The following is a 16,762-nucleotide window of genomic DNA, read 5'->3' on the forward strand; positions in this document are numbered from 1 at the left end:
TTACCAATTATGTTGACGACTTGGCTTATACCTTGCTTACAGTGGAGAAGGAGTACTAGAACCAAGGCCTGACCCTTGCTCAGAAGGATAAGGAGATTCAGCAGGCTCGTTCTGAGAGGGATACAGTGGCTGGTGAGGTGACTCCCTTAAGAGAGAAGGCGGATGCCCTGAAACTTCATCTGGGAACATTCCAACTCACAAAGACAAAGCTAGCTGATTGCGAAGGACAGTTGGTAACTTCTCAGGCCAGAGTGCAAGCGTTGGAGGCTGAGATGGCTGATCAATGGGCTGGACGAGAGAATGAGCTTGAGGATGCTAAAAAGGAGGCACTTAGGTCTTTCTTGCTTCCTCCTGCTTTTGCTAAGCTGCTCGTTGATCGCCTTGATGGAGGTTGGGAGGCCGCGACCCGTTGTGTAAGCGGTCCCTATGGTGGGAGTGAGGAGCAGCAGGCTCGTTTCAACGCCTTTTGGGCTAAGGTTAATTTTATTTAGACTAATATGATTTTAATTCAAGTGATCGCCAATAATAGATTTGTTTGTGCATTAATATTCAACCAACACATATTAAACATGTTTAGGATTAATATAATGGATGTATGTTAGTCAGAAAGTGCACATGAATATGAGAACCTGTTTTACTTTTAAAATCATTTTTTTCTAATTAAAACTTTTTTTTTTACGTATTTTCTTTTTTTTATTAAAATATATTATAAGAACTTTTTAAAATGAATTTAATGATGAAAATAGTGTTTTGTTATAAGATATTTATTAAAAGTTATAATTAGTTTTTGTATATATATGAAATACTAGAAGTATATCGATAATAAAACACTATATAACCTTTTTATCTTAAAAAAATCCATCCAAATTTCACTTACTTAAAATTTTATATGTGTCACAATAATACTATATTTCGCCAACATAGCGCGACACTTGGCCAAAAACTGGAATGTCAAGTGTCGCTATTTCGTGACTTGTCTGCGAGACCAGCTTTATATATTAGTGTTAGTGATATGACATTTTTATCTTAAAATACTCTATCAAAAATTCACTTACTTAGCATCATATATATGTGTCACAATAATACCTATATTTTGCCAATGTGGCACAACACTAGGCGAAAAACTGGAATGCCAAGTGTCTTCGTGGCCTGGCTATGTGACTGCTTTATATATTAGTGATATGATATGATGATTATTATAATTTCTATTAAAGTTTTTTAGACAGTGAAAGTGGTAAGTTGAGGTAAATTTAATTTTTTATAACAAGGGTAAGAATGTAATTTAAGATTATAAATGTGGGCGTTAGTTAGAGATTTGAGAGCGACATTTACGCTTTGTTTGGATAGCAAAGAAGGAAGGAAAAGAAGGGGAGGGAAAATGAAGGAAGGGAAGGGAAAAGAAAGGGAGGGGGAGGTGAGCTCCATTTTCCCTCCAAATCTCTCCAATTTTGGAGAGATTATGGTTATTAAAGAGAGAGGGAAAATGGATCCCTCCCTCTCCTTCCCTTTCCTTCCCCCAATCTTTTACCCAAACAAGAGATTTTGTCTCCCTCTATTTCTCTTCTCTTCTTTTCCTTCCATTTCTTCATATCCAAACAAAGGGTTAGCGTTCTACCTTTTGTAATCAACCATTTTTATTCCTACCTAAGGGGTTCAAGTGTCACCATTGGCCAAAATTAAAAAAAATTAAATTAAATAATTTTTTAAAAAATTAACATATTACAACTGTGAGGACAGGATTCATGCTGAGATGGGGAAGATGGCTCACCTCTAATAACTGACTAAGGTGAAGAAGAAGATTGTGTTTACTGTGCTTGCTGTTATGGTATAGTGGTATACCAGTAGTCATTGACTCATTATTGTTCCCCCCGATAAAATCATAAAATCGATACGAGCGAGTGTTATTCAGCTCAGCACCATTCAATTAGTGGTGGAAAGGGTAACTACTAACTAGTACATTATTCTAACTTCAATTTGATGGATTAATATAGAACTCACTAAAACTATATATATGATCAAAGCTTATATATTTATCACTAGCAGCTGTTATCTAATAGCCTTCGCTATAGATCGAAAAGTTACAACCTTCTCATAACCATACATATATATTTATAAATAACACCCCACTTAATAACTAACCTCTTAACTAGATTCTAGACCAAAATGAGGACAACAATCCAAAACCCAAGACCAAACATTCCAACACCAATTTTGGAAGAACCAGAAGCTCCCCACACCTTTACATCGTCCAACATTGGACCGCAAAGGGAGCTCATATGATCAGTCTGCGTGTTGTAGTACACACTATAGAAGGCAATCCGGGTCCTGTCAGCCTTGGCAGTGAAGTTGAGGCCCTCTCGACGGAAAGTAGAGTTGGAGTCGGGTGTGTAATGGAAGTTTTGTGCTTGATCTCCAGCAAATGCCATGATAGCTAGGGGCTCTTTGCACTTATCTCCGCCTTGTCCCATTGAGAAGCTTAGGGTGTACTCTTTCTTTGGTGTCGTCTCAACCATTTGTGATATGATGCCTTCTTTTCCTGACAAGAGTTCAATAGCTCTCTTTCCCTCTGGAACATCAAAGTGGTATGAATCCACGTATCGAACTGCACGGTTTGATTCGACAATCCAACCCGGTAATGGAGTGGTTTCCTCGTCGAGATTGGTAGGAATAAGGATGCCGAGGGACTCGTTCTTGAACAACCATGGACCCTCTTCAAAATCGCCATTGAGCACTACGTTACCTGTAAGCAAAAAAAAAAATGTTAAGAAATGCAATGATTTTGTAATTTCTCTGTTTCGAAATAAAATACTTTCCCTTGTGAAGTTGTGCACAAAAGATTGAGTTGAAAGAGAATCGTTCTCCATACTATACATGCCATACTAATATACTGTAAATCGGTAATAATATAGGACTAAACTTGAAAGCTTAAATTCAAAAGTGATCAATAACTTGGAATAAAAATTTGTATACGAATTACTATATACAAAGCAAATTATATACTTCCTCCGTTTTTAGATACTTGCTCCATTTATATTTTTGGCACTATTCATTTGTCGTACTTTGACTAATGTTTGTTATTTATACATAAGAAAAAATATAGTCTTATAGGTATTTGTTGGAATCATCTCAATGAATAGATTATTAATTTCAATTGTTAGAATTAATACTTATTGGTATTAAAAATATTAATCATCAAAGATTAGCATCGACATACGCGTCCAAGAGAAATGGAGCAAGTATTTAAAAACGGAGGAAGTACTAAGTATAATGTTGTTGCATTAGTGACAAATCCTCACAATTTATATATTTTTTAAAACAATATTTCATATTAAACACTAAAAATATAAACTGTGTAGTGAAAATGTGTTAATTTATTATTTAGAAACAAAATGAGTGACTAATTTATCTGGTAGTACGGAGTATTATTGTTAATTTAGAAAAAGGAAAAATCATACAGGTTTAAGGCTGTAACTGATTAATTATTTATTCACAAATTAAATTAATTATTTTAAATTAATTATTATTAAAGTTCAGATCAACCAAATTTTTTTTATCTTTTTCCCGTCAAAAAAAAAATATATATATATATTTTATTTGTTTTTTTGTCAAAGAAACGGAGAAACCTTTGGGCCTGATCAAGTGAGGAAAGTGCATGCAAAAAAGTAAAAAAAGCTAAAGCAAAAATAAACATACCTTTGGGCTTATCAGGAACAAACATCTTCTTAATAGCAACATCATCAATAATAGGTCCACAAGTGGGGTCCTCTTCCATACCAGTATTCATCAACACCAACTTAACATCTTCATCATCAGCTTCAAAAGCCCAAGCATACGAATCCCACCCTTGATCAGTATACACAGTCTGAAGATCAACGGCTGAGGATGCTCGAGTAGGGACAACAGATACATTAAGCGACTCAAGTTGAGCACAAGTACGAGCAGCACTAAATGTAACAGCATAGACTGAGCCTTTCTCGACCTTTAGATCTTGCGTGATTTGAGCTTCGTTGCCTAATCGGACGGCGTGTGTTCCTCCTGGGATAATTAGGATCATAGCACCTTGTTTTTGACCTGATGAGACTAGCTCTACTGTGCCGTTTGATTGCCAGCCTGGAATTGTTGTGGGCCCGTCTACTATGCCGTCGTTTGTGCTTAGGAATCCTCCTGCTGGTGGGGTCTCGAAATCTCCATTTACTAATAGACCTATATAATATTTAAATTAATGGGTTAATTTGATTTAAGTATATGTTGATCATACATTATTTTCATAAGTACTTCAGTACAAGTATTAATGGAAATTTGTCACAAAAAACCTTTTATACAGAGTAAATTCTTTATGGTTAGAAACTTAGAATATTGACATTATCAACAACTTTATAACTATCACAATTTATTTGCAAGGAAAAATGTACTGTATTCACATGGAATTCTGCTAAATTTGTCTTAATATGTGGTGGTCTTGTAGAGTATTTCCAAACACAAACTACGAAGTATTTTTTAAATTTTACAAACATAAACTAGAGATAATAGGTAGAGTTTTACATTAATAAGTGTAAAAGAACTAAAATTCGGAGTACAACCTTCATTTCAAATCATCAACTCATCGCCATTAGCTCAAAACTATACATATACTCGCAATACTTTTATATTTTTCATTAGTGTGAACAAGAAAGCATTTGAGCAAATTACAAGTATATGAATATAATATCTTTATTGTATGGTATACTCGGATAGTCGGGTGTATAACGGCTAATGAAATGAAATCCAAGACAGAAAGTGATATGATAGTGCCGTACAGAGCAAGGCGGATGGAACCAGTTTTTGTCTCATAGTCGTAAACTCATTCCCCGTTTTTCTGCCTGTCATTGACCATTAACTTACTTCATCATTTTTTTTTAATTTGTTTTTATTGGACAAACTAAAGCTAGTTCATCATCTAATTTCCGCTTAAAAGGTAGTACTCGAATCTCCATAACAACCTTTGTTTTTATCCGCTCTTCAGGGAAAAAAGAGACTTGCCGTTTACTGTGTTGTTCATCATTGTTAATTTGTTATAGATAATCCATAATCACCTATAATTTTGGCGGGAAACTCTACTATTTTCTGTTTCCCTTCTTTTTTTACAGCACTTTTGGGCCTACAGCTTAGTGGTCGAGATCCCAAATCTATTCTCAATTGATATCACTGAAGAACATCAAAATCAACCAAGAAATTAAAGTCGAAAAGGTCTCATTTCTCGAAAGAGGGAGTCTATACTATTCTATATAATGTTCGTACCTGACTACCAAGAAGTTCTTATTCCGTAACACTAATGTTTTTGTTCCTCTAAAAGTTCTTAACACATATTGAGAACTTTTAACAATGGGAATAGTATTAAGGAGCATATACGACAGACCCCTTAAAGACCAACTTCAGCAACTTGGTCTAGATACACAGGCAAGGCCAATGGTAAATTATAAGGATAAGGAAAAATAGATGCAAAATTAAACTGCAACATGAAAAATTGCGTGTGGATCATATCTAACTCAATCATAAAAAACATAAGAAGTATAACAATAATTTCAAGGTACTATTGATGGCATGTAGTATGTACTCTGTAGTTACTAGTATATGAGCAACAAGTCAACAACTAACACGGCCGTGCTTAACATGGCATGTAACAGCTGATTCAACATAAAGATTATTAAAGTGTTGGGCTAGTACTATCGTATCAAAATGTTTAATGTAAAGTACATTGGACTGAAACCAAATATCATGTCTGCAAATTCTTTTATGCCTTTGTGTATACTTTAAAGTCCTCTACATGCAACTTTGGTAAATTGACATATCAAAATTTATGACTTGAATGTAACTTCATGATTAGGTAAATCAAACATTTGGGAGGTTTCAGTTTTGGACCACAAAAACATTGAAGGATATGCAACCACTCTCTGTTGCCCTTCAAAGAAGGTTGCGAAAGTCAATTACAAAGTACTTAGATTCTTTACTTCTGTTATATAGAAAGAAATGCAATTGACAGCTACATTGAAACTTAAGCATTTCAGAGTACTTCAAGGTTAAAATGGAACTGCAATTGACATCAACATTTATGATCACTTTGCAATAATGCATCACTAACTTCCCAATTATGGATGAAAAGAATCACCAAACGAGATTCTAAGCTATACTATGACTCTTTATGGTCCTACAATCTTTGAGAATTTGAGTTTTCAACTTTCTAAATTTAAATGCATTGATGTTGGTGCGATGAAGACTACCCGGACAAATTTGATCATTCGGGAAAAAGGTTTATGCCTACCAGTCTTGTTATTCCCTCAACTAATCTTCTACTTGACACCCAACTAATCTTTTCATACTCGGCTAAATGTCTTTCATTTGAATCAGTCTCTAGACTCTCTTCCTCTCAACTTTCGAGCAAAATCAGATCTTACCAGAAGTACAATAATATTTGGACTCAACACAGATGAAGAAGCGAGTAAGATCATTTAGGGCATTAAGTAAAATTATGCCCTGCTATAATGTTCTACGAGCATGTCTACGCGACATTGTGTTTCAGACGAAGTTGCAGTGAGTAACCTTAATCAAGAAATGTACAATAAGAAGTGACAATTAGTCATAACAATTAACGATCTCCCAAGTAAACACGGTTTTAGCTAACTTGACAGGACACTTAAAACTTTTATCACTAGTCCAAGATTGAAAATTTATACATGGTCCACTTAGTTTGAAATTTTACAACAAAAATCACTTCCATTTGCTGAGAGATCATCACACAAGACACACAACAGAGTATTGCTCGCATCCTACAGTAATGTTTTGTTTGACTTGTACTATGATGTGAAAAGTTTTGGCTCTTCAATAGTTAAGCATAGTATTACAAACAAGTTGGTCATTCCACTACTAACAAGTTGTATCAAAACTTATCAATGCCTAAATAATCTAGACAAATGTAAAAATTATAAATTAGAATTTGAAAATTTTATACCAATACAATCTAATTACTACGTATGTAACATGATGGACATTTTTAGGAAGCATTTATGTACTAGCTTGAGTTAATATGATATTAGTCGAACTACTCCGTACAATGTGGTGGTCCAAAACTATGTAATACAGATAAAATTAGACATTACAAAATATCAACCAGAATGACACAATTTACACACCATATGATAAATTGATATCAACCACAACGACACAATTTATACAACATCCGGAGTATTGGTTTTGGACTATACAATAATTTCTCGTTAGAGAAAGGTCAGACTATTATCATCCAAAGAACGTGAAAAATAGGACAGGAAAAACACAAGGTTCTCAGCAATAAGACCACAACAAGCACCAACCATTGTCAAATGATATGATACTCTAAAAAAATTTCTCACATTATAAACAATAACAGAGGAAATTAAGCACCTTAACAATTTAATTAAGATGTTACCACATTTCTAGACTGAAAATCGGAAACTCAAAAGCTCTAAAATACAAACATACTAACATTTTACCCCAGTTGAGCGCAATATGTTCCGAAATTAAAACATAATCAAATGAAACAATAGCCATTAAGAAATGTCACAAGACTTGACATATATTCCCGACATTCTAAAATAGTATACACGACAACTGTTTCTGAACACTCATTGTATACATTGTTATCCAGCTTATATAAGAGTAGATCTTCACCTTTATAAATGCTAAGAACTTATTGAAAGCAGAAAATTGCAAAAAACAGAGGATTAGAAAGGCGTACCATCTTCGATAGCTGAAGCAAAGTTAGCAACCAAGAAGAAAAGAATAGCAGCAGCAGTAGTAGCAGCACAACAGGTTGTAAGTGCCATTTTGAGTGATAAGCGGCAGGAGAAGAGTGACTGTGAAGAGTGAGAAAAAAAATGGGGCAAAAAGAGTGCCCTTTTTATATTATCAAAGATTCCATGCTTAATGACCAGTATTACGATTATTGTTTAATTAATCAACTTTAAGTAAAGGGTTTAAGAATAACTTTTTTCATTTTTATTTTTTTATTATGTTTTTGGGATTAATTTTAAAATGGGTTTGAAAAAGGATTTTGTTTTAGGGGTTTTCTCGAGCTGATGAATGAATGGACGAACAAAGGAAAAGTTGAAAGTTGGTATTAGTGTTCCCACTTTCGAAGTTGATGAATGAGGATAATTTTTTCGGTGGAATAATATTAATTATTAATAATAATATTTAAAGGTAAAAAATTTTATGAGTCTCCGTGTTTTCAGAATTGGGACCTACATGCGGGGTTTTACCTTCTTGGCTACTTGGGGAATGGGTCCCGGTGCACGAATGAATACGATATTTTTTGACAGCTATCATGTTTGTCGTTGCCCAGAAAATATGTCTTAAGTAACGTTCCACTCCCTCCGGATTTTGGTAACTTTACCATTTTTTAATTTTTACCGGTTAAGTTTTCTTCGCCTAAAAAATTACTACGTCCGGTCCTTTATTTATAGAGTAAATTACAGATAAGGTCCCTATACTTTGACAAAAGTCAAGCAAAAGTCCTTCAAATTCAAAAAGTCTAAAATTGGTCCTTCAAACATCACTTATTACCTGTCTGGCAACAGTAGTGGTAGCAGGTAGTTTTTAGTGGTTGAGTAGCGGGTAGTTTTATGCTAGCGAGTAGTTGTCTAGTGGGTAGAGGTTAGCTATCAAAATAACGGTGGATAATATGATTGTTTGGCAAAATTAGCGGTTGCAATACTAAAATATATCACAATTCATATAAATATTGTTTAAAAGTAATAAAAATTTATCAAACGTTACCCGCTACTTCTAAACGCTACTATTTTTTACGTTTGAGAAAAGCTACCTAAACGCTACTTCTGTCGCTAAACGCTACTTCTGTCGCTAACCGCTACGACTAGAACCGCTACCTTACCAAACACTCTCGTATTTTTTTAGTAGTGTTTTGACTGGTTAAAACGCTAACCGCTACTTCAAACGCTAGCACCAAACAATGCCTTAGTAGTAATTTCGGCATCTTTTACGACAAAAAATGATGTTTGGGCAAAGTTTGGGGACTTAATAGATGAGTTGGTAAAAAAAAGAAAGTTTTTATTATGAGACACAAAAAAAAAATATCTGACTGTCTTTGAACATCTTGAAATTAGAATAGAATTAGGACTTAAAAAAGGAAAGTTTTTATTCAATTTCAAATTCTTTAATTTTATCTTTTCAAAAATGATAATTAAGATCTTTTAGAAACTCATAGAAGCTTCTAATTAATCCTAATTAGTTTAGGAATGGGATTAAACTTTTGGACCCTCCACATGATCATTGGGTCGTAAGTAAAATCCAGTTTGGGCCCAGTTTAATATTTTTGCCATAACTTCCTCATTTTTCATCATAATTGGGCTTATAATATATCGTTGGAAAGATCTTTTCAAATTCCATCCAACTAAACCATTAATGGACCCTTATCATGGACCAAACTAAACTAGATTGGACATTTTTCATAAATAGAGTAAGAAAAGAAATGTTTTCGAAAACAGAAAGAACGTATTTTATTAAAACAACCGCATCACAAGACTTTTCACATTTCACCTCGTTCGATAATCAAATGACGTTAAAGATATTCATCACTAGTGTAGACACCCATTTGTGTCTCCCCAAAACCAAACCCAGTGATGAGTACCTTTCACGTCGAATCATAATCGAATGAAACGAAAGTGTGGAAGGTCTAGTGTTGCGGAAAGTTTTATTTTCTTTTCTCTTCTCTCTATTTTTGAAAACTTATTTTTAAGAAAACAGCCAATCCAGTTTGGTTGGTCCATGATATGGGTCCGATAGTAGTGTAGTTGGATGGGGATTGCAAAGACCTTTCCAATAATATATTATAAGCCCAATTCCGATGAATATTGAGGAAGTTATGGCCAATTTACCAAACTGGGCCCGGTTTGAGCTTTATATGCGGCCCAATGATCTAGGGGAGGGCCTAATATGATTTATCATTCCTAATGCAATTAGGAATGGTTTTAGTCTTCTAGGTTCTTCTAGAAGGTTCTTTTCATTCCTAATTCAATTAGCATTGATAAATTGACCTTTGTTGACTTTTCAGAGTTTTAATCAAAATCAAATAGCATTTTCGAAGAAATTATATTATTTTATCCTCCAGTACGGTAAACTTATCGGATTTTCGAAAACGCATTAAAATCAAGCTTGGCGTCTGACCCCAGGCCTTGGCGCCTGGAACCAGGCCTGGCGCCTGGCGCTAGTGTTGGTGCCTAGCGCCAGCTAGCCAGGATTGGCGCCAGCTCTGTTTCCTGAGCGTCAGACTCTGTTTTTGTTAATTTATCTTTTTTGGCTGATTTTCTCTATAAATATCGTATTAAAAACTCCGTTTTCATTCACGAATTCTCTCCATTCATTCACCAATTCTCATCAAGTTTTCTTGATTATTCATCTCTTCCTTTCATTCTTTCTTACTTTACTTTTTATACAAAATTCCGCATTCGCAAGATCTAGAAGCACCTAGCCATATTCGAAGTTGCCTTCGCCCTAGACGTGAAAGGTTTAATTTCTGAGGGTTTATTTGTGCATTAAATTCAACCAACATAGATTAAAATGGTTTAGGGTTAATCCTATTGATTGCATGTTAATCAGAAAGCGCACATGAATACGAGCAGAATAAAGTAGAGGCTTATTATTAGGGCAGGTTCAATCTCTTTTAGGTTGTATTTGTACCATCATCCCCGAACCCTTATTTGGTTCTAGACCTTATGGAGTTGGCGATCTCTTGGATCGTTAAGGGGTGTAACCTTCATCCTATGAACGGTTTACAAGTTCCTAAAAAACTTGTTGGCGACTCTTTTGCTCTATCTTCTTCCCTTTTGGACGCCACCGTACATTAGTGTATGATCACAGTGGGGTTCAAGCTAGTGGGATTAAGGCTTGAATTTATTCCCTACAGTTTTTTGGCGACTCCACTGGGGAGGATTTCTATTTTAATTCCTGAATTTGTTTCGGCAATGATTTAGAATGAGTGGATGAGACTCGAAAAGTTCTAAGTATTTCACGTGCGTAATTTTGATTAACATTATTGTCATATGCATAAAAAAGATCTCATTGGAAAGACCATCCGTAATGAGTTAAAACATAGGATTTTACACGTAGGAAATTTGAGGAATGTCTTTCACAGCTAGGACTGAAATAACACCGCGCGAAACTGGAAAATTTTATCGAGCACAGAAAGCTGCTGAGGCATGTGGGAAGTAGCGTCAGGGGCCAGAGCTTGGCGCCAGACTTTTAGCCGTAGCGCCAGACGCCAGCATTGGCGCCAGGCGCTACAGTTAAAAACTGGCGCCAGTCTCTGTTTGCTGGCGCCAATTTCCCCCAATACCGAGCCAGAAATATGCGTTCTAATTTCGACCGGTTTTTCGTATTGTTTGCTCGATCCTACTTCCTGATTGAATTTTTTTCTCACTTTTCTGAAACCCATATGTGTTCTACATATGGACATAACCCTCTGGGAATTCATGCTCCATCTACCCGATTGAACGCTCCGTGCAACAAAGGGTACATCCGAGATGTTGAATTCACCAAACCATGGAAGCGAGTTTTTTCTAAAGCTTGCGGTGTCCCATCCACTCGCGCCAACCCTTCACGGTTAGGCTTCCGCGCGGTGCATCCGGACAATTAACCATGGACCCTCTTTGACTAAACCATATCCCGAACTTTAGAGAACTAGAGCCATGGTTAGGTTGCGAACACATTGCATCATATTGTGCCTATTTGACTAATTGTGCATTATTTGTTGTGCATATACATTCTATGTTTCTCTTAACCGTTTGTTGACTTGTGTTAAGACTAAATAAATAAATTAATGACTTAAAGAACTTTGCCCAATTAATTAATTAATTATTTAATTTGAATCAATAAAGTCTAATATTTTAATCGGAATTGACCTAGTACGACTTTAGGCATACCCCAGTTGACTAATAACACCGAAAACAGTCCCAGACCGAAGCTCCACTATTGGCGCCAAGGTCTGAGCTGTAACGCCACGCTATGGTGTGTAGCGCCTGACGACAGATATGTTGTCTGGCGCCAAGCTCCACAGTGTGACGCCAGTCCTGTCGGTTGGCCGACAGTTCGGATTATTTGTCGAGTCATCACCTAAGGTCTAATTAATCAGTTTTCTGTTTAATTCGGTTAATTTTGCTGTCAATAATATTTAATTGAATCAATGATCGAGTTTAGGCACTAAGTCCCATGGTCTTACACAAGAGTCCAAGCATGTCACTTACACTCAACGCACACACCAATACACATACTTTTACCATGATTAAGAGAGTCTTGTGTGCGCGTTTTTCCGTCATTTTTTTAAGGGGGTAAGTCGGATATTAATCCTCCAACATAAAAATAATAATACTTAGTTCCCTAAAAATATGTACATTATTTTTGCCAAAAATATGCACCCTTTTTTCCTTTTTTCTTTTTTTTCCCTTAAAATGAACCATAAAGTCAAGTTGATTCGAGTCAAGTAATTAAAACGCAAAATGGTTTAATTTACAGCGCATGGTCAAGAAAGGAAGGACGATTAATCAAAGATAACCTCTTCGTACAAGTCCAACTTTTCAACAAACCTATAGCTCGCAAGAGGAAAGCAAGGGTTATAATGGCAACTCAAGAAGAAGTCAATGATCTTAAGAACCAACATGCTACTGTGACTGAGACACTGAAGCTTCTCGCACTTAGGATCGATGATCCCGTGAAGCAACAACAAATGGACCTCATGCAAGAGAGCCTAAGCAAGTTGTCTAGCGACTACAAGTTTCAAGAGCTTACATCACAAGGGGTCTCGGTGGACAAAGATCTTCTTCCGCAGAAGTTCAACGCCAACGACATCCCAAAATTCAGAGCAATTGACAACCCATACTTTCATTTAAGAGCATTTGAAACAATAATGAGTATCAAGGGTATCGATAAGAAGGTCTTCCCTTCTCTATTCTCGCTATCTCTCGAGACCGTTTGCCAACAATGGTTCTTTTCTCTCGAGAAAGAAAAGACCTCTACCTGGGAGTCTATAGCAAACGCTTTCGTTGATAGGTACAAGTGCAACATTCAAGTCGAGACTGACCATAGAGAGCATGAAATCCTCAAACAGAAAGAGAATGAAGGCTTCACCTCTTTCTTTAACAAGTGGAGAGAAACCTCAGCTAAGATGATTGAGGTGCCAAGTGAAAAAAAGTCGGTGAGACTGTTTATCAAGAAACTCCAAGAAAAATATTCCAAGCATCTTAAATATCAAAATAATCTCCATACCTTTAAGGCTGTTTATGACATTGGGATCAATATTGAAGATGACTTGGCTAAGTCAAAAGCTGCCAACAATAACTCCAACAGTGGCTGGAAAGGAAAGAAGAACGACAATCCTTCTTCTTCCAAAACCGCCCACTCAAATAATGTTAGCACCTTTAATTTAGGAGAAGTTCTTGCCATGAACAATCAAGGACAGAAGAAACCATTTAGGAGGAACTTCACTCCTATTGGCATGAGTTATGACACCGCATTTGATCGATTAAATGCAAAAGGTCTTATAACTCCCATTGGACCATTTGGGGACCCACCAGTTGAGAAGAGGTCGGTTAACTGGAACCCCAATGCACACTGCAAGTATCACCAAGGTAGGGGCCATTCCACTGAAAGCTGTTGGAAGCTTAAGGAAGCTATCCAAGACCTAATCGACAATAACAAACTGTCGTTGCCCCCTGCCAGTAAGAAGCCAAGCATCGACAATGCACCTCTAGCTCATAATCTGGCTATCTCCGATGAGGAAAACGAGGTTGACCCCTCCTCTCTCATTAAACCCGTCAAAGAAATAGAAGAGGATATCTTTTTCGATGTCAAAGATAGCCTTCCAGAACCGGAAAATAAGGAAGATATACAATTGCTCACACTGTCTATGAAGAAGGCATCGCAACTACTACGTGAAGCTCTCAAAGTTATGAACGAACTCCATAAGAAATATGATGAGATTCCACTTCCGAAAGAAGAACCTAAAAGAGAATTCACACCAGTGAGAACGACTTATGAGGCAAAGTACTTTCCCTTACAAGTCACTGAAAAACCCAAGAAGAGCAATAAAATCTACACTCCAATTGGGATCCCATATACGCAAATGTTCGAAATGCTCTCCGAGAGTGGCGAGGTCAAACCTCTCGAACCGATACCATTTGAGTCATTAAAAAGGACAGATAGATATTATTGCCAATATCATCAATCAGGGGGTCACACTATAGAAAACTGTTTCAAATTCAAGGATTTGGTATAGAAAATGATTGATGAAAAGAAACTAGTCCAAGTTCAACAAGAAGAGGACACAACCATTAATGGAGTTTGGGACAGTGATGAAGAAGATGTCTATCTAAAGGAAGTAGTAGGACCTTCACCTTCTGTGTCATACACCACAAATGACATTTGGGCTGAAGAAGATTCATCAATAGATGTCCTCACAAGATCTAGGAGAATGCAACCTCCCGTTTCAACACAACCTATGCCCACCATACATCAAGTTCCCATACTTATCATCGAAGACAATGACACTGTTAAACAGTTTAAGAAGACAAAAGTTGAGATGAACGTGTGGAAACTCCTGGCAACATCTCGAGAGCATAGGCTGGCTGTAATGAATGCCTTGGATAAAATCGGGATAGATTCTGACACTACTCCTAAAGGACTAGCCAACTTCCTCACAAGTGACCTTCCTAGTCCGATTAATTTGATCACCTTTTCTGACAAAGATTTACCCCCAGAAGGTGACAAACATTACAAGGCATTAACCTCACGGTAGTCTGCAAAAGGATGAATGTTCCCATGACTCTTGTAGACAATGGATCGGCTATCAATGTCTGTCCACTTAGAACTGCGAGGATGCTCGGCATAAGGGACGAAGATTTAACTCCGTCCACACAAGGAATAAGAGCCTACGATAATACTCGTCGTCAAGCTCTTGGCAAAATAACCCTAAATGTAACGGCAGGAGCAATAGAACATGCCACTACTTTTCAAGTAGTGGACATCAAAGCCTCATTCAACTTGTTGTTGGGACGCCCTTGGCTTCATGATCTAAAGGTCGTCCCTTCATCTCTCCACCAACAAGTAAAAGCCATAGTTAGAGGAATTCCAATCACTATCGATGCTTCGCCAATGAGAATTAAATCCATAGAAAATCCAATTATTAATGTGGAGCACGACGAAGATGATGAAGACCTATGGGGCTTTAACGAAGAAGTCTCCTTAATCCAGGAGGATGAAAGGACATCTCTTTGCCATGACCCCCATTCCAACATGACCATCAACACCATGCTGAAGAAACAAGGACACTTCCCTGGGATGACCCTAGGAAAGAAGAAAGGAATAGCAAAACCGCTGGAGTCACCTGGCCTCCCTAAGTTAGATACTTTCGGACTTGTTTTCGAACCGACTCGGAAAGATCTCAAGCGAGCCCAGGAAAAGTCAAAAGCACGTAGGGACGCTCATACTCAAAAGAAAGCAATTCCAATGGATCAATACCCTCTTACGCTTAATGGTCAGTTCATAAAAGAAGGAGAGGACTATCCATGCCATGAATTTCCCGAGCCATTTGTTGTAAACGGCATACGACAATCGGGATTCGAGATTTTTTTGGATTGCCACTTCACTAATGAAATCCCAACTCCCGTCCACAAGGAGAAAGCACCCCCATGCTTTGACTTTAACGTCATGGGATTATTGTTTGGGCAAGAAAAGAAAGAGCCAACTTATAAAGAGGATAACTCCTCGCTCATTCAAACAGTCCTACAAAGTGAAATCTTCGACCCCTCGAAGCTAATTACTCCAGCCGAAGGATCACTACAAGGGTGGTGCAAGACTATCAAAGTGACTACTCCAAGCGGAAGGAAGATATCAATCATGACAGGGCAAGGACCGATGTTTGAAGAGTCGTCTGAGTCAGAGTCTGAGTCAGAGTCTTCCCCTTTAGAGTCTTCTAAGTCTTTAGTAGTAGCACCTCCCCATCTTATTTCTTCTCCTAGGATAGTTAGTGATCCAGTCCCTGAGGACATATCACTCTTTGATGTAATGATCTCATAGTATAATAATATTTCTCATTCTCCTTACTTCTTGTGTTCCTCCCTAACCCAAGATGACGAGCATTGCTTAGCTAACGATGAAAAAGACAAAGAAATTATTAAAGAAATGGAAACACTCGAAAAGAAAACACCGGTAATTGAAGAAACTGAAACAGCTGACATCTCGAATGATTCAACTCATAAAAAAGAAGTTAAAATCGAACTAACATTGAATAAACAAGAAAGAACCGATTTAATTAACTTACTTAAAGAATTTATCGATGTATTTGCTTGGTCATATGAAGATATGCCAGGCATTAATAGAGAGATAGCTCAACACACTATACCACTAATTCCAGGAATGAAACCTGTAAAACAAAAGTTGCGTCGAATGAAACCCGACGTAGCACTTAAAATAAAAGAAGAAGTTCAAAAACAAACAACTGCAGGCTTCATCAAGGTATCCAAATACCCCGAATGGGTCACCAACGTCGTCCCAGTTCCAAAGAAAGACGAAAGGGTAAGGATGTGTGTCGACTATCGAGATCTAAATAAGGCAAGTCCAAAGGACGACTTCCCTTTGCCACACATCGATATTCTGGTAGATAACACGGAAAATCACGCGCTTCTCTCGTTCATGGATGGATACGCAGGTTACAACCAGATTCTCATGGCAGAAGAAGACA

The 16,762-nt window shown here is 37.0% G+C and overlaps 1 protein-coding gene across 1 annotated transcript; it reads right to left on the reverse strand.

The window, feature by feature from the left end:
• Window positions 1-1,982: 1,982 nt before the first annotated feature.
• LOC145636112 (protein BIIDXI-like) lies at window positions 1,983-8,098 on the reverse strand. Its single transcript, XM_081687569.1, has 3 exons — window positions 7,751-8,098; window positions 3,694-4,203; window positions 1,983-2,740 (listed from the first exon to the last, which is right to left on the reverse strand). Exons 1-3 carry the CDS (start codon window positions 7,836-7,838, stop codon window positions 2,154-2,156), a joined length of 1,185 nt encoding a protein of 394 aa, XP_081543695.1. The 5' UTR covers window positions 7,839-8,098; the 3' UTR covers window positions 1,983-2,153.
• Window positions 8,099-16,762: the final 8,664 nt, after the last annotated feature.

The sequence above is a fragment of the Chenopodium album genome, chromosome 6 (genome assembly GCF_948465745.1).
Source record: "Chenopodium album chromosome 6, dcCheAlbu1.1, whole genome shotgun sequence".
NCBI classification, from domain to species: Eukaryota; Viridiplantae; Streptophyta; class Magnoliopsida; order Caryophyllales; family Amaranthaceae; genus Chenopodium; species Chenopodium album.